This window comes from Boleophthalmus pectinirostris, unplaced genomic scaffold (assembly GCF_026225935.1).
Source record: "Boleophthalmus pectinirostris isolate CB_2022bp ecotype Guang Dong unplaced genomic scaffold, ASM2622593v1 HiC_scaffold_5, whole genome shotgun sequence".
Lineage (NCBI taxonomy): Eukaryota > Metazoa > Chordata > Actinopteri > Gobiiformes > Gobiidae > Boleophthalmus > Boleophthalmus pectinirostris.
The window spans coordinates 30,897,290-30,922,996 of NW_026571404.1; the positions used below are offsets into that span (position 1 = coordinate 30,897,290).

At 39.5% G+C, this 25,707-nt stretch overlaps 1 protein-coding gene across 1 annotated transcript in view; it reads right to left on the bottom strand.

Moving 5' to 3' along the window:
- dlg5a (discs, large homolog 5a (Drosophila)) overlaps window positions 1–25,707 on the bottom strand; it is a 95,609-nt gene that overhangs the window by 18,545 nt on the left and 51,357 nt on the right. The window contains 18 exon segments of the mRNA XM_055162578.1: window positions 987–1,137; window positions 1,901–1,990; window positions 2,101–2,234; window positions 2,843–2,987; window positions 7,101–7,122; window positions 7,124–7,222; window positions 9,359–10,240; window positions 10,242–10,316; window positions 12,344–12,436; window positions 14,408–14,511; window positions 15,582–15,757; window positions 15,835–15,962; window positions 16,539–16,671; window positions 18,649–18,774; window positions 19,612–19,796; window positions 20,394–20,624; window positions 22,464–22,776; window positions 23,536–23,795. Of these exon segments, the coding sequence (XP_055018553.1) occupies window positions 987–1,137; window positions 1,901–1,990; window positions 2,101–2,234; window positions 2,843–2,987; window positions 7,101–7,122; window positions 7,124–7,222; window positions 9,359–10,240; window positions 10,242–10,316; window positions 12,344–12,436; window positions 14,408–14,511; window positions 15,582–15,757; window positions 15,835–15,962; window positions 16,539–16,671; window positions 18,649–18,774; window positions 19,612–19,796; window positions 20,394–20,624; window positions 22,464–22,776; window positions 23,536–23,795 (3,347 nt within the window).

The following is a 25,707-nucleotide window of genomic DNA, read 5'->3' on the forward strand; positions in this document are numbered from 1 at the left end:
ACATTAAAGTGACGTGACGTGAGGAGCCTGGTGAAAACACAGTGAATGATCTGAGGGGACGTGTCACACTTCCACAGAGGAAGGAGTGAGGATGGACCTGCAGCCGGTGACAGGAGCAGACAGGGGCAGAGTGACAGGAGCAGTGCTATGGGACAAACAGGACAGGACCCTGGTTATCACAGGTCCGGGTCTATGCGCGTATTCAAATAAACATGCAAGTCATTATTGTCAGGGCGTATGCCGCATGCAGAAATCCAGCGAGAGGGGAAACGAGGTAGCTCACATTAGCTTTAGTGAGACAACTTGTCACATGCACAAATAAAGTCTTGGGTAAAAATAAATGAAATCCTGTTTGTGTGAAAAACAGCGATGGGAGCATGAGCTGCTGGGGCCCGTGGGGACAGGGACATTCCCTTGTTTGGTTGCACTGTCAGAACAAACCTGAGGCTTCTGAGAGAGGAGAACCTCGGCCTAGCAGCCAGAGGAATCCTTAGAAAAGAGCGGTTACGATAGAGAGATCTGAAAGCCACAGGGAGGAGAGAGAGAGAGACAGGGGGTAGAGTGGAAGACACAAGCCACAGAGAGACAGTGTCAAACTACAAAGCAGCAGCAGAGCTTTAAGAATATTAATACGATGGAGCAGAGCTGCTTTTGGAAACATCCAGAGGCACTTTGAGTTTGAGTTTAATGCGATTCCAATCAGAATTTCAATGAGGGATGGCTCAGCTCTGACCGTGAGAGACCTGTTGCCAGGCAACACCTACGGATACAGCCGGGAGGATCCCTGAGGGCAGGAAAGGCAATATGGCACCCCACCCAAATCAGATGCATTGTCAGAGAGATTAATATCACATAAGAATTACATAGGGCTGTGACAAGCCATAATATTAAACAAATATTAAACACTCTGCATAGAGTTTTAATATCAGCTGTATTATAGAGAGATTACAGCCCATTTGATGGTGCCAACACTAACTGTGACCCACCTGTCCTTTCGGCGCTCTCCGATAGGCACGGGGCTCACAGAGATGCGAGGTAATGTGGAGATGGAGCCCTGTGATTGGCTGCTGGCGAATGAGGATGTTTCCAGGTTGAGTGGAGACTGTGGAGGTGTGATGAGACTGGGGCTGCTACACTCTGAAAGAGGAAATCAGAACATGTTTTTAAATCTCTGTTTGCCATTTTCTTTTTATTAATAATTATACTCATTAATTGTATTTAGAGTGGTTATTTCACAATTTTTTCAAGGTAGTTGAGAAAAACAGGTCCCAATACAGATCTATTGTAAATGAAACATGAGAGTTTTGTATGTAATTATAGAGCATTTTGTCCTCCAAGAATCTGGAAGTGCTAATGTTTGCTAGCACTACTTCTGAATATCATCAAAATAGATTAAACACATCACAGTGAATAATAAGGATGCCGAAGTAACATGCTGATGTTTTTAACAGACATCAACACATTACCTCTGTTTTACTTCCCTGCACTGGCTCCCTCTGTTTAGAATTGATTTTAAGAATTTACCAATCACTTTTAAAGCTTGTTTAGTCTTGCACCAAGTTACATTTCAGAACTTTTAACCCTGTACGAGCCTTAGATCCTCAGGCAAGTCCCTGTTCACTGTTTCAAAGTCCAGACTCCAGACAGAAGGACTGAACCTTTTCAGTCCGGTGCCTTGGCTTTGGAATGACCTGCCTGAGGAGATAAGGCTCGCACCATCAGTATCATCTTTTAAATCCCTTCGTAAAACTAATTTTTTAAAAGTTGGCCTTCCTTTCGCTTTTTATTATATTTTATTAACTTATTATTATTACTCCACATTTGAAATCATTATATATGTATTCAAGGTGTGAGTTCAAATGAAAATCCTCCGTGAATGTTTCCCCTGTGAAAACCTCACCTCTGTCAGATCCCACCACAGAGCGGGGGTAACGGGGCGTGGAGGGTATCTTGATCCTCTCTGTGCGGTACTGGCCTGTGCTGATAGCACCTGAGACAGAGGAGACATTTGAAGTAGTTATAATGAGGGTGCTTTTAAAGACGGAGACAGCTCTGAGGCCTGGGTGTGCGTGTGCGTGGGTGAGTGGGTGTCAGACTGACCGAGGCGGGCGCAGGAGGGCAGAGAGTTTGTACCGTGTGAAGCTCTGCTGCTGCGCGATGATGAAGGCTCAGAGAAGTCTGCTCCTCTCTTCTGCTGGGTTAGGTCCAGACTCAGGCGGCCCTGGTGCTGAGGGCTAGAGAGGACAAGGTAATAGTTTGTTTTTTGTTTGTTCGAGGTGCAGGATTGTAAAGGAGTTTGGTTACAGCACATGCATAGGCTCTATAATGACATTGTTCAGTGGGTTGTTCAATGGGTTAAATATCTCTCCCCATTTTTCACTGAACAAAGAAAAGTATTCAAACTGAAAAAAGAAAGTATTTTTGTTATTATGTTATTATATATAGATATTATCATATTATCTTATTTTTGTTGAAAATTGCAATACATTATATAATGGCAACTGTAACGTTTTGGTCTACTCTTTTGATGGGCACTGAGACCATTATTTAGGTTCCTGCTTTCAGAGACTTTTCATTTGGTTTCTAGATGAAGTCTCCTGAAATGGTTTTCACTTCACTCCCATGTCTTGTCAGGGTCAAGAAATGCCAACAGTGTAAAGCAGGGCTCAAAGCAAAGCTAATTTTTGACTGGCAGTTTATATAAATCACTAGTTTTGAGACATCAGGCATTGGCATTTTAATACCATGAAAACCAAAGTCGTGAGGCAGGATTCCAGAGAAGGTTTGGGCAGGTTTCAGTGAATGAAGTGTAGTTGTGTATCTGTGTGCCTGGGGGGGTCACCTGGTGTGGGTGTGCTGGTGGCAGATCTGCGAGGCCACAGAAGGACAGTTGCTGGTGTGGACTCTGTGGCTTCGGACAGTGTACACGGGGTTCCTCATGACGGCGGTCACAGCAGGGCAGGGGGACAGACCACGGTGGGCTGAATCTGACAAAAACACACATAATTAAGGAATTTTTACATCAGCAACTTCTGTGCAATAGCATGATTATTTTTCCTCTAGTAAGATTATGGTAGTAACTTTAGTCAAGACAACAGACATAAAGAATCTGCTTAGGGATGGGATAAGATCTCATGCTACAAGAGCTTGTAATACAAAATCAAAATTCTTGTGAGATTTTCTCCCATGTATTTACATTTGGGTAAAGTTACTTGATATGTTACATCATTAATAGAATGGTATTGTCCCTTCCCAACAGCTGAGCAACCCACAGACCCTGCATTAGAAAAAATACAAGTCTGATAATACTGACGTTTCATGTCTATGGTAGGGGGCGCTACAGTGTACATTATTTATATGCTTTACAGTATTATATTCAGGCAGAGGTCACGCATTAGTGTTTAAAATTTCAGCACCATCGGACTAACAATGTGTGTGTACGATTTTTAAACGTATTTTTTGAAGAATCTTTGCACCCCTGCTATCCAGCGGTGAAAACTGCCCTATATCCATAAAATACATTTTTTGCTTGTAGTCATGCATAAAATGTAATTCGGTACAAATCTGATAATGTTGACATTTCATGTATATGGTAGAGGGCACTATAGCCCTTGCCAGTCGCCAGCTACTCTGTCACAGGCTCAATGAATAGAAAACATTAGCTATATGCATTAGTAATATTTATACATACTGTACATGCACAGACCACACATATTTTCAACACAGATGAGTGTAGAGTGTCTTAAATGCTGTCCTAACCCTTGGACCCTAACACATGGATAATGATGTATCTTCAGTGTTTGATGTGAAATTTATATAAATAATATAATAAAGTGTTATGGTACGATGTGTTTTGTTTTAAAAGGTCTGATCACCATGGAAAAGAAAATAGAACAGGGAGAGAGTTCTAGAACTCTCCCTGAGAGGCGCCACTCAGTTTGAACCATAACTTCTCAGCAGACTGGTGAATACACACACAAACATGGATAGCTCTACGTCTTTCTTAACCAAGCCCTGGTACCTTTACACTACAGAGGATGACGCTCATCTCTATGATGAGGGCTTCAATCTGGAGGCTCTGCTCAGCACCACACCAACAGGGAGCGGTCAACAGCCACAGGAGACCCAACTGGTGTCTCCTGACATCCAGGAGCCCTCAAATCCAGAGGACAGATGTCTGGCCCAGGACCTTCCAACCCTGGTCCAAGACCTTCCAACCCTGGTCCAAGACCTTCCAACCCTGGTCCAAGACCTTCCAACCCTGGAGGAGAGTGCTCTTGTCAAGGAGCTCCGTGAAGAGTTAGAGCGAACAAGGGCTGAACTTGCCGACCAGGTTAAACAATTCTTTGGAGAGAATCAATCAAGAAAAAAACTTGGAGATAAAAAAACTCAATGATTCTCTCCAAAGAAAGAGAAGCAACTGCAAGAGGAGGATAAGATATATCAGCAGATTCGGTACCTGTACAACTCCAAAGTACAAAAACATGTACAATTAAAGCAAGAATTTGCAAACTCCAAAAAGGTAAGGAATAAGACTCACGATTTGGAAATAGAAAAACTCAAAGCTTCTCTCCAAAAGAAAGACCACGAGCTGGAGATCCAAATGAATAAATAAACGGAGATCCAACATCTCTATATCAATTCGGTTAGAGAATCAGTCGAGTTAAACCAAGAGCTATCTAACACTAGTAAAGTTCTCAAGAAAGATAAAGAAAGAACTTAAAGCAAAGGACAATATAATTGCTGAGATTAGAAGCGCAAACAGGTCAATTCCAGAGACCTGCAAAAACTTCCAAACCACTGGTTTTAGAGTTGGTCAAGATGTAAGCCAAAAAAACAATGAGCAGCTGTCTGGGAATGTGCAGGAGCTGTCTTGTGCACTCTCCTCAGCACAAGAGAAGATACGTTTCACGAAGTTTTGCTGTGAAAGTGATAGAACACAACCGTCAAGCTACCCAAAAAGAGTGGCCGGACCGAAGGAGCAGAGGAAGGTGCTCCAGCGTTACTACCAGGTCAACTACCAGCAGTAAAGCTGCTCCAAACATTACCCATTACACTTTGCATTATGAGTAAAACAAATAATAAAAAAATAAAACAAAATGTACAAAAATTAACATGTGCTCTTGTTCTCTATTCTCTTAAATGTCTGTGATAGTTGACTGATGTTTAAGGTTTCAGATGTCAAAACTCGTATGCAAAACACATGCCACCAGGGGTGACATGCTTCATGAAAAAAACAAAAAATCGTTCGGTTTGCTTGTCACGGTTCGGGACGTGTGCGGTATGGTTTCCATGGTTCCCGGCTTGCGCATTGTACCCTCGTGCTCGTATGTGACCTGTTATGCTTTGGCGCAAAAGAAGAGGTGTGGAGGGTGGGTGCTGCGTGTCACGTGTAGAAATGGCAAGTAGGAGAGAAGTGGGCCACCCGGAGATGGGAGATGCACCACAGCCGCGTGTCAACGCAAAGGCGGCTCCACCGACAGCTGCAGCAGGATGTACACGTGCAGCAATGGCTCTGTGTTTGTGAATAGGAAAGCCGATCAAACTTGACTGTGCGCGTTATCGCCCTACGCGAGCGAAAAAATTGGAGCTTTTGTACACGTAACTTTTAGAATGCATGGAAAGTGAATGAGGGCAGCTCCATTGTATGCGCTAGGCGCGTGCATGGAGCAGCGCATCTTGTGCGTGTAGATTTCAGAAAATAAGATCCATTCTATTTTTTGACGCTCTACGCGAGCGTACGCGTGTGTCCCCATCAAAATACACAGAGAACATGAATCTTTGGTTGTATTTGTGCGTTTCTTCCTGGGGCAGTTCTGGGTCGTGTGAAAGAGCCCAGGTCCAGAAAGACTGTTAATAAATGCTTAAAAATTGACTTTTGAAATCCTCGTGTTTGCTATGGGCAGCCTGTACAGAAGGTAAATATAAGTCTGTTCAGCTGTTGGTTTCGCAATACGAACCGAACCGTGAATTTTGTGAACCGTGCCACCCCTAATGCCAGCAACAGCTGCAGTCATCTGATTTTTAAATAATTGGTGGAAATAGAAATAGTAATAATATATGTTTAAAAAAATTCTGTGAAAAAAATGCTTTTACTTTTAATGGATCATTTGCATTTGTATACTAGGGGGGCTATGGAGTACACTTTTCATATGCTTTATAGTGCATTATATTCAGGCCGAGAGCACGCATTAGTGATCAGATTTCAGCACAATCAGTTTAAGCATATGCGTGTGCATTTATGCTCTCTGCACCAATGCCTGTGGCCATGAAAAGGAATCAAAGAAACAGGAAATTAAAATGTTTTACACCAGTGTACTATGGGTAAACCGTAAGGAATATCTCAAAAAACTGAAAGTTTTTGCAAACATATGTCTTTAGATGTGATATACTAAATGTGAGCTCATTTAGATCAAAAAGCAGGGACTACTAGCAATTTACAAACACGTCGTTTGCAAGGAAAAAATAATGGTAGAGACGATGAAACGGGCAGAGAACAATAGCCCTCACCGGTAACTACAAAATTGTGATGTCAAACTTTAAAAGAGAATTGGACAATTTAGATATTAGGATTTACGTTAAAATCTGCCCTTGATTTCATGGATTCAGTCTCATATTTGTTGCCTGGAAAAATCCAGACAGATCACTGTACCAGCGGCTGAGATATCCTTCTAGATTTCCAGGCAATCATATTTGGTCTCGTCCCATCCCTACTTATGTGACAAAAACTTGGTATAGGAGTGGGAAATATTGTCAAAAAGAAAGCAAATATCAAATCTAAATCAAATATGGATGATAACACTGCATGTTTCTCTACTTAAATGTTTTAAGTTAAGTTTTCCCTATCTGCATTTTTATATCAACTGGGCCTTCTATTAGACACAAGAGTAAAAATTACATGGCAATAATTGACAATTCTTTTGTGCATTTTAGATTGGTAATTAGCTAAAACAAATTTGCAACTTAAATAACTTGACTAAAATACATGTGTTCCTTATTAACACTGTAAATGTAGTCCAGGGAATCTTTTTTATCAGTTAATAAAATTGTCTCCACAAGCACAGGTCAGTTTCATTCATAGTATACATTGGGTGACTTACTTGGAGGTAGGGACCCGTTGAATGAGGGTGGGTACGAAGCCCACGCTGTGTCTGTGGGATCGGCCTGGGGAGGAACGCAGCAGGTCTCTGGGCTCTGGTGAGTGCTCGTCTGTGGAATAATTCTGGAACAGACCACAAACATAGAAACATTTAGAAACTATGTCCCTATGGAGAACACAGCACTGTATTATCAGAGGAATCTGGTCTTTTGAGAGAGATAAGAAAAATGGGGATAGCGTAAATTTATCGTTTCTGCAATTTACCTGCTCCTCAGCCTTCATCACCTCACTCCAAATGCTTCAAATTTGTTATTATGACAGACCTAGATATGTCAATTTGGACAATTTTGTTTCGTGTTTAAAAGAAGGAAAGTTGTTTATGCAATAAACTTGACAAGTTCACCGTTTTGATGATTAAAATAGATGTGTTTCATATTAACGTTGCACAAGCAGTGGTTTAACAAAGAAATATTGTTGCTAAAATGAGTTCTTTTTAAAAAAAACGGCAATATATCGAATATGGTACGTATTTCCATATCGGGATAGTATCGTATCGTGAGCCCAGTATCATTTATTATATTGAATCATAAGGGACACTGTGACCTCCAGCCCTATGGAAAGATCAGATGGAGAAATCTCAAAGTTGTGCTTGAGGCGTGAGGAGGCAGCCAGATCTGTCCATCACAGCCTGAGGTCCTGAGTGAGCTGGAGTCTGGGAGCTGTACGGAGGAGAGCATCGATCACACAGACGCACACCTACAGACACACAGAGACGGACGCAGACACACACAGACACACACACACACATCTCACAATCCTATTACACTGTAGATGGGCCTGTCCACCGGGACCATCCGAAGTGTCTGGCTTTTAATAATCCACAACTTTAAAGCTGTACTGTGGGACTTTAAATGGGAAATGTCTGAACCTTCCATCTTAAATAAACACCTCCCAGTTTATAATCCAACAACTTTTATATTAAGATTAGCAGAACATTTTGACATTTTGAGGTATGTAACGACAAAAAGACCCAACTTTGTATGTCGTAGTTATGTCTTTATATCTACCCCCACTGTCTTGTTTTGTTCTTACTGTTTGAATGTTGTCTATTTTTAATGTGTGTCCTTATAAAAGATGAAAATCCAATAAAAAGTGAATGACAAAAAAAGATTAGCAGCACATTAAAAGTAAACCACACAAGAACTACATAGGTAAAAGCAGGGATGTCAAGATTATATTATATTCAGGTCAAAATATAACTGCAAGAAGTAATTAGCAGTTTTCAGTAAAGGTTTCACCAGCTTTAACAAATACTTTAAGCTTAAATATAACTGATTTACTCTATGATTTACTAGAATAACCTTAATTTATTGCCTTTATTTTTAAATTTTTTTTGTTTGACTTTTCTGATTGATTTTTTTCGGTCACAGGTATATTCTGTCATTATTCTACATACAGTCATATTTAAAATATGCTGAAGCTTGAGCTTTTTCCTTTACCCTTTATTCCTTTGTCAGAGCGTCATCTGGACACCAGTTCATATTCATAAATACAGCAAGAGGAAACAAATAAATCAGTAACAGTACAGCAAAGTACTACAGCACAAACTAAGTATCATAATTCATGTATCTGCCCAGAGTTAAACATTTAAACTTCTTTATAAACTGGAAGACAGTGATGCACAATTTTAGGTTTTCTGTACAGTTGTTCCAGAGCTCCACCCCTTTAAGAGATATACAAAATTTCATAATGTGTGTTCTGATTTTCTTTTTGATACCTCTGAGCTCATATTGGCTATTTCAGATTTTGAACATATTCTCTAATGATTTTGACAACAGATTGTTTTTGAACGTGATTTTCAAAGTGCAAAGGTCGCCTAAATCGTAAAATTTCAGAGTTTGAAGGTTTATAAATAATGCATTGGTTGGTTCATTGTAAGTTGATAATGTGACTGCTCTTTGCCTTTTTTGCAAGGTAAAGATTGGATTTGTATTAGTCTTATATGTATTGCCTCAATAGATATAAGACAGTTGAGATTATTACAGAATGTCTATAATATCTTCAAGAAGTAAAGCTGTTTCAATGAGTCTAAAACCATAAAATCTTAAAAGTTAGGCAGGGCTAAAATGAATGATCAAAATTATTATAATGAAGATGTATGGAGTTTAAAAACACAGTGGGTTATTTCCTGTCTTCACTCAATGAAATCACAAGGAGGAAGACAGTGTTTTCAGTTTGAGAGAAGATTTTGTGTTTCACCTGGAAAGTTGGCAGCGTAATCGTCTGCGGCGTCATCCTCCGTCTGAGTGCGGGGGCCGATTTGGGGCGTGGCCTCTTCACCTCTGGCTCCTCCCCCCTCGTCCTGCCTATATCCTCGTCGCACGACTTCCGCGACGTGAGAACCTTGCCTTCCAGGAAGTAGTGGTTTCCGTTCCTGTCCCTCTCCCTGTCCGCCCTGTCCCCCGCCGTCGCCATGGCTACGTCCCCCTTGCCGTCGGAAGTTATGGTGCAGTCGGAGGCGGAGCTGCTCTGGTGCTTGTGTTTGAACTTGAAAGAGTCGCTGCGTGCCGGGGGGGTGGGGGGCGTGGGTGTAGACGAAGAAGAGAGGGAGTCTGTTTTGGATGGCTGGGGGGAGTGCGACGCTACCGCCGCCGCGATCTGATTGGCCGCCATGTACTCCATTTTCGCCAGGCTTTCGGGCTTTTTGAACGTGTCTGGGTCAAAAATGGACATCCTCTGCTTGTAAACAGAAAGCTGGGTTTGTGGGCTTTCTCTTGCTCCTGACATGCCGCCTACCACCATTTTGGGCCACGTTCCACCTGTATGCTTCTTCTCTAGTGATGTATCCATGCAATCTGATGAGGAAACTGGATCGTACGGTAATGACGAAGGGGCTTTTGAGTATTTGCAACACTCCTGGAAAGCACTGGGGCCATAGCGTCCGGTGCCCAGGCTGGTGGCGTGGAGGGAGCCGGTGGAGAAGGGTTTGGTGAGATCTCCGTACATATCTTCATTGAGTTTCCTCCTGTCTCCGGAGATGCTGCCCGTGCTGCTGCAGCCCAGGTCGGGGCAGTAGATGTCTGTCTGGGTGGAGCTGTTATGGCGGAGGTTGCGGCTGTTTCGGGAGTGGAGCTCGGACAAGCGCCAGACGGCCGTTGGATTTGTCGTCACGTAAACTCTCGAAGAGGTTCTGACCCGATGTACTGTGTGGGAAAAACTGGAGGACAAAAGTACAACAAATAAAAGAATGAATTTATATTATGTTTTTTTGTGATCAAATTTTTTTATTCAAGTGTTATTATTTGCAGTTTTACATACTACAGTTAGCATTGCATTTTTCTCCCTTTTACCCCCCCACCCTTAAACTCCCTATTGATGGGCATCAACATACATATGTACACACACATATACATATATAATACATATATACAGCATCTAAATAAACACACATACCCATATACACGTATTATAGTATATATGTTATATATACATACACATGTATATACACATTCACGTACACACACACACCGACACACACACAAAAAAACAAACAAACACATATCCAGGTTTATATTCCCTCTATACAAAACACAGCAAATTTCCTCCGTCAAAAGACATCAGCAGAAATGGCGTTATACATACTTGTTATGTACCATATATAGAAAGTTAACTGAAAGTATACATATTGTGTACATTCTAAGAACATATATTATAATGAAAAATCTCCAGGTAACAATTACACAATAGATTCAGATCTCAGTTTGATCAACAGATTGGACCAGCAAGAAATGTTTTTGGTTTTTGCTCCGTGCATTTGAGCAGCAGAAAGCTCCAGTTGAACGATTTCTCTGAAAGATAGTAGCCATTCTCTCACAGTCAGAGGTTGAACTGATTTCCACTGGCATATTACCATTTTTTTGGCAGCTGTAAATATGGCAGCTAGTAATATGTGACAATTGTTAATTGTCAGATTTAGTTTGGACATGGAATTTATATTATGTTGTGTTTTATGAATATGTTTAGATATAGGCATCATTACATAGTAAAATGTAATAATAATTATTATCCTAGTGGTGACTCCAAGCTGTTGTTTGAAATAAGCAAATTGTAATAATATTAGGAAAAAATATTATTTACCTAAACCTTTCTAGTACCTAAAATACTCTTTTAAGTCCTGTTTATACATATGTCCCTATATAAACTAATCCTATGTGATTATGGCTTTAGAGGCTTTAATATATGTACTTCAACATCTGTGGGGGAAATGTATTTTGCATGTAATTTATGGCACAGTGGCACAGTGGTTAGCATTCCTGCCCAAAAGCAAGAAGGTACCCAGTTTCATTCCAGTGAGTGTAAGAGCTGTGTGTTTTCAGGTACCAAAATATGAATGGGAAAAATGAAAAACAGACAGAAACTCTCCATCTAGGTGTTCCTGAGCAGTGCCATTGAAGAAGGCAACACCAGTCTACAAATTCCTTATAAATGGTACAAAAAAAGTCCCTTTTCTGTCTTCTACCCAGATGGGAAAGCAACTAACCATTACAAGACTACAATAAAAAATAATTTGAGTATTACATATAATAAATCACTACAGGGGCTGACTACATTTAAACTTTTAAAACAGTAAAGCAAACATGGCAGGGTTGGGGGTGCTCTCACATCTATAAAAGACTCTAAGTGAACAGCTAAGGCCGCATCTCATTTCTCTTTCCTCGCTTTCTTATCCGTGATTTCTCTCCTCATTTCTGCAGGGGTGAGGACGTCCTGCTAGGATATAAACTCCTCACTGAGACCAAAAAAGTTGAATTCTTTTCTCTGATGTCTGCCTCCTGAAGGCTCCCTTATGTTTTCTCCTTCGTTCCGTGTTTTTTTTTTGGGACACGACTTAAAATGATACATTTGATTGACAGCTCAAAAACTGAGAATTGAGGAGAGGAATCAATGAGAAGGAAGCGAGGAAAGAGAAATGAGATGCAGCCTCCTAAGTATGCATTCCAATTGAAGAGTTTAGCACCCCCCCCATAGCTCAAAAATCTCTGGTGACACCCCTGCCTTGGAGTAATACAACCATATCAAGTGATCCATGGTAAAAAAAAAAAACAACAACAAAACTTTCAGAAGAAGTGATTTAGATAATGATTTTAAAATCAAGATGTTTTGGCTAACATCTGGAATCCATGTAAGCTGAAATGTGTTTTTCTACCAAAACCCTGCTTCTAAATATAGTGTAGTTGTTGTTACCTTCATGAGAGAGAGTGAGAGTGAGTCCCGGCAGCTCCTCAGCAGAGCCTCACACTCCGTCACAGATTTGTTGTCTAGAGCGATGCCGTTTATCTGACACAGAGTGAACACAGACCAGTGAGACAGGGCCTTCAACACCACCAACGCTACTGCGACTGCCCCGTGTTTATCATCTTTATGTCCCTCTCCTGCCACATATATGGACTCTATATAGTGTGGACCTATTACAATAACGGCTCATGGGAGGACAACATAGGTGACACCAAAACATAAAAATGACAGCAACATAAGTGTTTGTAAGGTGCAATGTATGGCTAGGGGAATTCTAGGGCAGGATGGTTATAATGGTGGTGAAGTATTCAGTATTTTATGGGACAAAAAGCCTGTTTTTTAGTTGAGGTATTTTACAAAACCACATATATAGGGTTCTCAAATGTATTGAAAATCAAGATAGTAATCAATACTAGAACTAGTATCGAAACTAGATCCTCATTTGAGCAAGTATTAAATCTAAAAAGCCAGATTCACAGGACCGAAATGAACCTTTCGTAAATAGATTTAGAATGATCTTGAGCGGTATCAGTTATAATGTAAAAGATATATATTATATATTAATTTTAATATTAAATGTTGAATATCACATTCTATTGTGTAAAAAAGAGTGTTTTTGTTTCTTAGTGTTGAAATAGAATTTGAAATGTAATGTTGTATCATTACAACACTACTAGAGTATATATGGCATTATGGAGAAAAAGATGAACTGCTACTGCTACTTTAATGGCTTCACATGCATATTTAAGAGCACAACACAAATGAGGATTTACTAATTCATATAAAACCTGATACAATGCTGTGCTTAAGAGCTACAAGGCCTGATAAGATAAGATTCTATTTCAGTATCTGGAAAAGGACAACTGTGGCTTCGTATGTCCTGAATGTAATAAGGTTTTGAAAGTTTTAAATTATTATTTTTAAAAATGCATCCACCTTAACCATTGTTTAATTTTTGTCTTGCATTTTTAGGGAACTATTTTTAGGGAATAAACAAAAACGTGATTATTTGTATTTGATGATAATAAAAAATTAAAGAGCATATATTGTGCTATTCTTTAACACAAATCCTGCATGTTTAGACTGTTCTTTTCTCACACTGCCTCATCCCTCATAAAGTGGAACAGAGCATTTTGAGCTTTGGCGACAGCCCAATAACGAAGGGTTACTCAAACATGTGTGAATGAAACAAAACACAGTGCTGGGTATGTTTTTGATTGAGTAACAACATTCGAAATATGGCTAAAAGCTCAGAGAATTAAATTTGAATATTTAATAATGCATAAATGGAAGTGGCTAGATTTTCATACCAAATGCATTAAGAAGCAGTTATATAGCAATATTATCCAAACTATTGTTTTTTTAGCTACAAATTACTTGGAACTTCCAATTTTACTCTGTTTTGCCCCTTAGAACTGCTGTGAGAGTTTGAGAATTTACTGAAATGTAGAATACAATATTCCTCTCCCTATACACAAACTCCTTTCTCATCAGGGTGGATTTAGAGCGGGAATGGAGCAGGACCCGAGCGAGATCTGTCACGATAATTACTATATTGACTTATCATTTATCGTATGTATGAAAGCTGGAACAATAATGCTTTGGGGTCAATATTTATCATGTGTACGTTCATTTTTTGTTATTTTTGAGCTATACAATAAGATTTAAACCATAAAAGGTTGAATGAATAACATCCATGACTCATTACAGATGCAAACTAAACTACTGAACTCACTAAAGTCTTTCATTCTGTTATTTATTTATTGCAGCTCATGATTTTAAACAACATTCTACATGTATAATAGTTTTTGTGGTTTTAATCTTCTGTGGCATAATTTAGTTTCAATATTATCGCTTAACGTCTATATTTTAAATTTGTTATCGGGTCACATATAACTGGAGCAGAGGAGCACAGCTCGGGTTTGAAAGTCAATGGACTCGAGCAGCAGTAAAGTCTTGTGTCCTGGACGTTGGTGTAAAATGGATTGTTTAAAGTATCAGACAGTGACTCACAGCGATCAGACGGTCTCCCACAGTCAAAGAGCCTTCTCTGGCCGCTGGGCTGCCCTGGACAACGGCCGTAACAAACACTCCACTCTCCAAACCTATTCCACTGTCTGAAAGAAAACAAGGCATTAAGGCTCAGAATGTGTAATTATTTTCAATACTGGTATTTATTTAAAGGCGCACTGTGTAACATTTCTAGAGGAGGGACAGCCACATGCTTGTCTCCATGGAGATGTTATTGCTTTGTCTAGAATGTTCCACAGTATAAATTAAACCTATCCATCATGAGGGAAACAAGCAGATTACAGAACTACACTACATTGTAGTTTTGATCTGTGGAAACCAGCCCCCTATTCACAGAAGGAATTATTGTATTTAATGAACAAATGCAAGATGGATATGTTTAATGTCATACCATGGAACATTCCAGGCAAAGCAATAACATGTCCATGGAGACAAGCAGGTACTAGATCCTCCACCAGAGAAGTTGTGCAGCACACATATTGTGCATTCTTGTGACTTGAATTTTGTTTTAAAAATGCTTTTGGTAATCTTGCTTTAAGTATTTCACTTTTTTTCATTTACTTAAAATAATGTCTGCATTTGTTTTCAATGTGGTATTAAATGTTAGAGCTCCTTCTACTGTCAGCAAAGGGAATGAACTATGAGAAATAAACAAATGAAGCAGTTTTTTTTTACCTGTGACATAACAATTTGGGCAAAATACACATTGTTGAGTGCTCACAGAAGACAATTTTGGATTAATGAAGTGTAGAAGAACCAAAAATACTCAAGATATGCATTTGTTGAAGGGACAACAATTTAATATGGTTAAATGCTAAAAAGGTCTTTTTTGGGGAGTATAACATGTACTAACCCTAGGTACAATGTCAATTAAATGTTGTGCCATGTATGTTAAAGTGTATTATAGTGTACTTGATGAGGTAGAAACAAAACATAATTACTAATTATACAAGCAAATATATTTTTCTTTCTTATCAGCCATTTGCAGTGTGCAATTGTAAATATTTGATAAAGAAAGAGAAGTTTATTGTATCATTATGTTTTTCTTAAATTACAAAGTACTTTAATTGTACCCATGCCTGGAGAAGTAATACTGAACTCAGTGGAGGCGCATTCATAATTTAACAGCAGTCTGTATAAGGCAGGAGCCCATTACCTTTGTGTCCCGTTAGATTGATGTGCACAGGAGTGACGAGCCTGCCGCCCAGAGACTTCCTCCGTCGTACCACCATGTTGATCAAGCCTCCACCAGTAAGCACCGCCTTCACCACCTGCTTCCTGTCCTTATTGGTCAGGTCCATGTCGTTAATCTTCAGCAGCCAATCATTCACTCTGAAAATGGGGACAAGGAAGTTAATGAAAAAAGTTTGCTGAGTGAATTCAAATAGGGAGAGTAATAAAGCGCCCACCTCAACCTTCCGTCTGCGATACTTCCTTTGTCCACCCTCGTCACAAATATGCCACAGTCTCCTGGTAAATATGGATCATTTACCCCTTCTGCGATATCGAACCCAAGTGCCTTCAAATCCATGTCCTCCTATACAGAAAAAGAATTTAGTGAACATATTTTACTAAAAACATACTGGAAAGCAAGTTTTAAATGAAAACTTAACAAATGTCTTCACAATAATTATAAAACATTAAAAACACTGAACTTAGTTTAGAAAATGTGTTTTCAAAGCTAAAAAAAAGCTTAACATATGAGAATAAAGTATTAGATTTATAGCATAAACAAAATACTTAAAATTTGTAGAAATAAGGATCATATTAAATTCATATTTGGAAAATACACCAAAATTATAAGTATGTACATTTTATACACAATTAAGTGATAGTTTGCAGTGTTTATGGTTTGTTATGGTTAGCTGGCCGGTTAGAGTCACTTCTTAGAGAATGTTGATGACATTTGCTGCAAAGTAACAAAATGCTGCCAATTTTACAAATATGACATTTAATTACAATTTGTGCACAGCACAGTAATGTATTGGTATTTATCAATATCACTAATTTCTATTACCATGAGCAGGAAATTTGTCAAGTAAGTGTATTAAAACTGACGATAAAAACACAATAGTAGTTAGATTCTGTGTTCTCATGTGTGCAGTGTCCGTACCCGGTCCTTTTCAAACTCCACCACCTCGGTCTCCCACTCCAGAGAGTCAGTGTCGATGGCCGAGTCGTGAGAGCTGTGAGCCATGAGCTGACAGAAGCGTGCCTCTTTCTCCAGAGTGCTGTCCATTTTCTCCCTGAACACAATATAAACAGAGCACAGAGGACAGAGCAGGTCAGTTATATCACACAGAGGAGGAGGAGAGAGCAAAAAGAGAGGGCATGAAACTGTGTGTACTTTCAAGTTTGTGATCTCAAAAGAGAGCTCTTCTCTCAAACAGAAAACACTCTGTTCCACCTTGTGATGTCATGTGGTAATACAGGAAGTGCTCCACTGTTTTTTAAACTCCACCTTCACTAGAATCATTTGGATAGTTTCAACCCTGGAATTGCCAGTCTCTGCTGAACAAAGGGTAAAATGTAGCTGGTAACTTGAAAAGTACAGCTCCATGCCATCGCAAGGTGGAACAGAGCATTTTGAGCTTTGAAGATGTAGACAGATTAATAACTAGATTAGATAGATTAATAAGGGTTACTCAAATGTGTGAATGAAACAAAACCCAACTCCAGGTATGTTTTTGATGGAGGTAACAACATTATCGCATGTCTTAAATCTCAGAAGAGTCCATTTTGTGTAACCAAGGACATTTAAGATACTGGTTTCTAGTGTTTTTGTGGCCTGATTGTTTGGTCTGTTCATTGGTCATTCTGTAGAGTCTAGACTTATTTCACGATCAATATTTCTTTCTATTTAACAGCTGGAAAACAAAGCAAGTCTGCCATTTTTACGTTTAACTGTGTGGAAATAAAGTGTTTTGTTTTGCATTAATTTCTATTATAGGTTAGACAAACAAAGGCTTTTTCTGTTTGCTCACTGAATGTTGACATTTACCGAATGAATAAACACAAGGCCCTGCTATTACAAATGATATATGATATATTGTTCTTCGTAAATTAAGAGGGAGGAGGCAGCAAAGTCAAATCATTAATCTCCTGTTTAGTTTACTATCATAAAACCTGTAATGTACAAAGCCACCAGCAGAGGGAGCTTTAACAGCACTAGAATCAGCAGCGTTGGCATTCAGGACAGGGAGGCAGGGAGCAGCCAGAGTCCGTGTGTCCAAATTCAGTGGAGCTTTTTGGGATTACACTTTTAATCTGACCATGCGGAAACAGACCGGAAAACAACTCGGCTTCGTGTAGTCCCCGTGGGCAGAATATTACAGCTTACACATGACCACACGCACACTACAAGAGCTTGGAGACGGGCTGATGTAGGAAAGCACGGGGCTGGGTACGGAGAGGAAAGGCTAGTGTAGGGGTAGTGCAATGGAAAAAATGGATCTGAAAATGTTAGAAGGTGTTTTATTAGGGTAATAGTACTGCCTAAACTGCGATGATACCCTATGTGCTAGTATCCAAAATCAGATACTACTACTAAATCTACTATCAAAACTTGATACTCTTTTGAGCAATACTACTAATACTGCGATACTAAAAAAAACCTCACATAAACAGGACAAAATCTGAGCTTTGTGGAACAGTTGTAGTATGCATTTGAGTACTATTATTTTGTGTATGAAAATAACATTCTAGTACTAAAAAAGGTATTGAGGTACTGAGTATGAATAAGGTTTAGATTACTGATGCTGCTGGTTGAAATAATTGTGTATTGTGTTAGTTGATGTTTCCTTATTAGCCTTTAGAGATACAATCTGGGATTATAAGGCTCCACTTATGAATCTTTGGGAAGCTACAGAATCATACGCAAAGATTAAGTTCATTAACAAAAAATAAATAACTAAATACAAAAATAAAAAATCATGTGAGGCTTGTCCCTTTGTTTTCAACAGTCAAGTGTTCTAAAAATTAAAAAAAATCATTACTTCTTGCCCCTTCATGAGTATTACCTGCAAAATTTAGAGATAACATTTTGAATATTTTTCGTAAATTACATCTTCAAAAATAAAACGCAAATCCCTAAACCTTTTGCACTGCTGTTTGTAACTGAAAGGCCTCCCAGTACCTACGTGGACTGATCCTGACTGCAATTTCAACTTTAAAAAATAAGTATAGTAATATGTATAACAGCTGTTGCTTCTTCTCCTACTTACTTGAGTTCCTTCATTTCTCTCAGTGCATCGTTCTTCTGTTTCCTCATGTCGTCCAGGTTCCTAAGTGCATCCGCCAGATCGCTCACAGCCCGGTCCCTCTCTCTTCGCAGGTTGTCACACAGAGTACTGGAGCAAAAAGCATACAAATGTTACTCTATATGGAACTGTATCATGTGTACAAAGTAAGGCTATAGTCCTTTAGTCCATTGATGGTGTCTTAGTCAAAATTTGTATTGGACTAATTATTTTATTTTGATAAGGATTTTATATGAAACAGTAGACGGGAGAAGTTAGTGGGTGACTGAGCTATCTGAAGATGGTATATTTTGGTATTTATATGTAAAAAGGCAGATCAAATTTAAGATTCACAAGTTTAAACTGTCTTTATAGAAATACACTGTTTTGTAGAATTTTGTAGTAATGTAGTCAAAGAAATTCTTGGTCGATTAAAGACATGTCCTGCCAGTTGATTAGTTGTCTAAAAACTATAACGTATCACTATTTATGTGACCCATACTGCACTCGCAAGACTACACCTGCGCAGTAGCATAAATAGTTGTAGAAAAAATACTAGGAAACAATGTATTTATATAAAAGACTGATTAAACTTGTGAATCGTGTGTTTAATCTGCCTTTTTACGTATAAATACCAAAAAATATCAGCTCTTCAGCTAACTCATTCACTTATTTCTCCTTAATACTGTTGCCCCATATAAACCCTTTTAAACTAAATAAAATGATTACAACAAATACAAACACCTTTAATCCACAACCGATAAATTCACTAAACGACAAAAAGACCACAGCCTCGTGCAGGTGTAGTCTTGTGAGTGCAGTTTTGGTCAGACACACAAAGAGAGAGTTTTTGCCACGGCCCTTTTTTAGTCCACTAATCAGCAGCACATTTCTTTCCCCACTACAGCTAATAGTACAAAAATATATATGAAAATCTCCATGACGTACCGTATGCTCTCCCTCTCAGCCACAATCTTGTCCCTCTCCTGAAAAGCCCAGTCGCGTCTGCACTTGGCGACCTCTGCCTCCTGCGTGGCCTCCTTCAACTCCTGGGACATGGCCTCGTACTGCTTCCTCAACATCTCGATCTCTTTGTTGGCTCGCTCCATGTCTAGAGTAGCTGAGTCTTGTTTCTAGAAGGAGAAATGGTATGAGAACAAACTTAGTCAAGAAATATTAAAGAATTAGAAGGTAGATACTATAATTATCTTTTCATTATCAAGCAATTGTTTTCTTGTTTACAGTTTAATTACCGGGCACCTCCTATTATTGCTTTAAAGTAAAATACAAGTTTTACAGTCACTTTTTTTTTTTTTTTTTTTTTGCAGTAGTTGCTTAACATAATGTAGTTTAAGGAGTTACAGCCCACTGGATTTACAAAGCCTTTTATCCTGCGTCTAACCTTTGGATGATATGTGGAATCGTAGATCCACAGCTTTGCCAGTGTTCATTTTGAGAGAAATTTTTAGTTTTGTCTTAGTTCTGTAATAACTTTCCTCAGATTTTTTAGACCAGATTTGGTTATCCACATCCATAAAATTTTAATGAACAAAATTCCATACACATCGAATCAACTAAACACATTTTGAGTCAGCTACGTCAGTGTCTTCGTATTAAAAGAAAACAACAGAGTGCAGATGTTATAGAGTTTTAATCCAAATGACAATAAAATGTGATCAGTGTGATAGGACTTGAAACCGAGAGCCCCAGAGTAAACCAGTGCCTCTCACCTGTCTGGCCTGGTAGTACTCCCTGAGCAGCTGGTCCCTCTGGATGATAGCCTCAGTCCTCTCTTTGCGCGCCACGTCCCTCTCCTCCCTCACAGTCTCGATGTCCTTACAGGCCTGGGACAGCTCCTTCTGGGCCTCTGCTTTGTCCTTAACCTCGTGGCAGTATTTCTCCAGCAGCTCATTCCTCTCGCAGATGGCCCTGTCGCGGTCCACCAGCGAAGAGTTCAGCTCCTGCCAAAAACAATGAGACGGTTTTGGGATCAGGAGGTTTGGGATGGTGAGTCATGGTCGTGTGTTGTGGAAATGAGGATATGTGAGTGTTCATTTGAAGTTTAGAATCATTTTGTTTTTGGACTAGATGTTCAGAAACATTCGTCAAAAAGGGGAGGTGAGGAAGGCTGTTTTTGTTCAGCATCCCTGGCATGCTGACAGATGCAAGGCTATCTTAAATTAATTCAAGAACAGAACACCAAAATGGAAGCAAAACACAACAAAAGTAAACAATCAAAGCTGCTCTATTTAACGTTTCTGGTGGAAGGTCTATCTCCATGGAGATGTAATAACTTTGCCTGGAATGTACCACAGTACAGTGATACAGCAGTGTTCAGTAGAGTAATGTGGAACATAACGTGGAGCACAACTTCTCCATGGAGAGAAGCAGACTGCAGGCACCCAAAAAAGTTACATAGAGCACCTTTAAGTTTACATTTCATTAATCCATCCTAAGGTGCACTGCACAACTTTTCTGGTGGAGGGTCCATCATCTGTTTGTCTTCATGGAGATGTTATTGCTTTGTCTAGTTGGAGATTACACCTATCTGTCTCAAGGGAGACAACTATTGGCTACATACAGGTCAGATCTGTGGAGAGGCAACCCTGTTCACAGAAGGAATTATTGCATTTTTGAGCAATAGAAACACCTGTAATGAATGCTAATATGAATATTTAATGTCACACCATGGAATATACCAAGCAAAGCAATAACATCTCCATGGAGACAAGCAGGTGACAGACCCTCTACCAGAAAAGTTGCACAATGCACCTTTAAACTGAAAGCTCTGTTCTCTGTCAAAAGTGCATTTGAACAACCATAATGCTTACCCAACTTTGGAGTGACTTTTGTAACCTAATTCTTGGGAAATTGCATCACTAACATGTGGGGCCTTACTTCCCCAAAACTCCCTCCAAACTCCAAAATAGAGGGCTGGTTTGCTGGCTGTGTCCCAGTCAGAGGACAGAATGGGGGCAGGTCATTTTTGGGAACTGCTCCTATGAATGTGGAGCACTCAGCCTGACCCCATTAGCCTAACCTTTGGAAATACAGCTCAGCTATAAACTACACAAGGGCATTTTTATATATTTAAAGTTTCTCTCTCTCTTTTTTTAAGGTTTTATTGCTTTTAACAATATGCTTTGTTTAATCATCATCTTAGCTGGAGTCGTGTTGGAACTGGAGTACTTTCTCCCTTTTTTTTAATTAAAGTGAGAAAGTACGACAATGCCAGAATACTGCAACATGTCTGAATCAGTCGAAATACAACTCTAAGAAAGCAAATGACAAGGGAACACTGCTGGACCCTTGAGAATGAGACAAAACAAGATTTTGACATTATTTATAATAAACTGTCTGGTTCAGTTCACAATTTTGGCATCCGTTTTTGTTTCACTTTATTTTATATTTCTGCTGTCTGCTTTTTGGAATTACAACTTCTCAAAAAATGTAACTTGTCAGCACCCCTTTTTCGTCCAATCTCCATCTCAATTTGTCACATGAGAGTTTGCCGCATCTTTACTGAACAGATAACCAACTGCAATGCTGTCGTTTTCTGCCATATCTCCCAATGCTGAACCTTATATCCAAAAGCAGCTGTAAAAGCTGATATAAACACAAAGGGTTTTACCTTAAAACTGCACCTTAAAATGATTGGTTCATTAATATTAATTCATAATTTTATTATGGTGATGATTATTATTAGTAAAAAAAAATTTCATGTATTCTTACATTGATATTCATTTTATGTGACAAAAAAATACTGCATATATATTGTAAAATAGGGATATTCCCAGTACCTGTCTGAGAGCCTCGAGTTCCTCACTGGCGACCACTCTCTCTGAAGAGGTGTTCTTGAGTCTGGCCTCTGCAGCCTCCAGTTCCGTCTGCAGCTTGTCCACCTCCTTGATCACCTGGTCCCTCTCGCTCATAATCAAACGGTACTCATTGAACACTGAGTCCCTCTCCTCCTTGTATTTCTCACAGTCCTTAGCAGACTTGAGCTGAAGGTTCTTGTAGCGTGTGACTTCAGACTGTAGGCGCTCCATCTCACGCTGAAGTTCTTTGTTCTGGGCTGATGACTTGTTCAGTTCTTGTTGCACTGAGTCAAATCTGAATAATAAAAAACAGAGTTTATGAGAGCAATATCACTGCGGTGTGTGCTCATATACTGTTCTACAAGCAGATCGTAAAACTAATACTATTACTGTAAAATATGAGGGGATTACAGTGGTTACACATGCAGAGATATTCTTATACACACAGCCATCCGCACACAATAAATCATATGATTTCTTACATTATTTCCTTTCCCTTTTCCCTTCCTTTTCTATCCCTATTAATAGATGCACTGTGTAGCTTTTCTAGTGGCAGATCCGTCAAATGCTTTTCTCCGTAGAGATGTTACTGCGTTGTCTGGAATGTTTCACAGTTCAATTAAAACTTTCTATCTTCTTGGAGACCAAGTTACAGGTCAGATTTGTGAATAGACGACTCCACTCACAGTCAGAAAGCCTCATTTTAAGCTATAAAACCACCTGTAATTGAATAAATGTAAGGTAGCGCTGTTTAATGGCATATTGTGAACCATTCCAGGCAGAGGAATGACATCTCCATAGATACAAGCGGTTGATGGAACCCCAACAAAAAAGTTCCATAGTACATCTTAAAGTCAGATTATTTTGAAGTAACGTTCCTCTTATCTGAGTATTATTTTTGACCACTCACCCACCTCTGTTAGCTTCAAATAAGAACATACGTTGACAATATAAATATTCCCACTTACTTACCCACCACCTGCTTCTTTCTTGCTCACATTTGACCATAGAAAACCCCGTTACCACCCCACACGTACTCACTAACTGCCCTCACCTCCTCATAGATGTGGAGTACTGCTGCTGGTAGTGCATAGCCGAGTCCCTCTGAAGGAGCAGGGCATCCATCTGTTTCTGGAGGCGTCTGTTCTCCTCCTCGAGCTGCTCCAGGCGGGACAGGTCCGTGTTGTGATTGGCCACCTTCTCGCTGTAGCGTTTGCTCAGAGCGTCGTAGTCCTTCTTCACCCCCTCCAGTTTGTCCATGGCAGTGTCGTACAGTTTATTCAGCACCTCTGAAGAGCCGTTCTCCCTCATGACCTGGTGAAGGTGCCATCACAAGTTACAGCCAAAATATGGACTTGTTTGCATTGTTGGGCAAGTTACTTCAAAACTGTAATGCGTTATTTATGCCTTGTTACTGTCATTTCAAAGTCATATGTTACATTACAATATTAATGCATTTAAAATGTAAGACATTACATGACTACTGCATTACTTTTAAGTTACGCTCACCAAAATAACTGTCGCTGATTGTAAAGTAACAATCAGTGAGCGAAGATGCCAAAGTTTTGTGCCATATATGGACCGAACCAGGACTAAACCAGGATTGAACCAGGACTGAACCAGGACTGAACCGAGGACTGAACCGAGGACTAAACCAGGACTAAACCAGGACTAAACCAGGACTAAACCAAGACTAAACCAAGACTAAACCAAGACTAAACCAAGACTAAACCAGGACTAAACCAGGACTAAACCAGGTCTAAATCAAGACTAAACCAGGACTAAACCAGGACTAAACCAGAACTGAACCAAAGCTGAACCAGAACTGAACCAGAACTAAACCAGAACTGAACCAAAGTTGAACCAGGATTAATCCAGGATTAATCCAGGACTAAACCAGAAGTAAACCAGAAGTAAACCAGGACTAAACCAGGACTAAACCAGGACTAAACCAGGACTAAACCAGACTAAACCAAGACTAAACCAGGACTAAACCAGGACTAAACCAGGACTAAACCAGGTCTAAATCAAGACTAAACCAGGACTAAACCAGGACTAAACCAGAACTGAACCAAAGCTGAACCAGAACTGAACCAGAACTAAACCAGAACTGAACCAAAGTTGAACCAGGATTAATCCAGGACTAAACCAGAAGTAAACCAGAACTGAACCAGGACTAAACCAGGTCTAAACCAAGACTAAACCAGAGCTAAACCAAGACTAAACCAGAGCTAAACCAGGACTGAACCAGGAATAAACTAGAACTGAACTAGGTCTAAACCAGGTTTAAACTAGGTTCTTTCACCTGCAGTTACCCGACGGTTTACACAGGTGCACCTACGGCCCTATCCCGACATGTGGAACCATAACGATGGTGTTTCACCGCTGCTGATATTGCTGTGATTTTAGCAAATTTGTATGAAGAAAAACGAAAAACCCACCACTTCAATCCAGGTTAAAAATGCATTGTAACACGTGTTAGTGACATTTGTAAACTATTACCATTTTTTCCCCTAATTCCTTACATTACTGCGTTACAGAAAAAAGCAATGCATTACAGCAATTCGTTACATTTATAATGCATAACGCAACACTGCTTGTTTGTCAAAGGTCCTATATAGTGCAAAATTGACTCTTGTGAACTTCCATCAAAAACATACCTAGAGTTTTGTTTTGTTTCATTCACATATGTTTGAGAAATCCTGCATTATTATTCGGTCTACATCTCGAAAGCTCAAAATGCTCTGTTGCACCTGTACTTTTCAACAGTTATCTTTAACTTTTGTTCAGTAGAGAAACTGCATAGCTGAAATGATACAAATGATTTTAGTGAAGGCGGCGTATGAAGTTCCTGTATTACCACATGACATCACAAAGTGGAACAGCGTGTTTTCTGTCTGAGAGAATAAGAGGAGAGCCTAAATGTGCAGGGTTTGTGTGTTGAACATGTGAAACAAAACACAATTTTAGGTCTGTTTTTGACGTGGAAACAACATTGTAACATAGATCAGAATATAGCATAAAACGGGCCCTTTACACTGAAACCTTTTTGACTTGCCTCTAAAAGTATTCTGCCGAAAACCAATCTGATACGGTATTGTAGCCTACACTTCTAAGTCTCTCAAAGTGCCTCTCATTATGACTGATGCTCTAAACACATCCACTTTGATTTCCAGGCCAAAAACCACACGGATGTTCCTAAAAAAAAAAAAGTGCTTAATTCAGT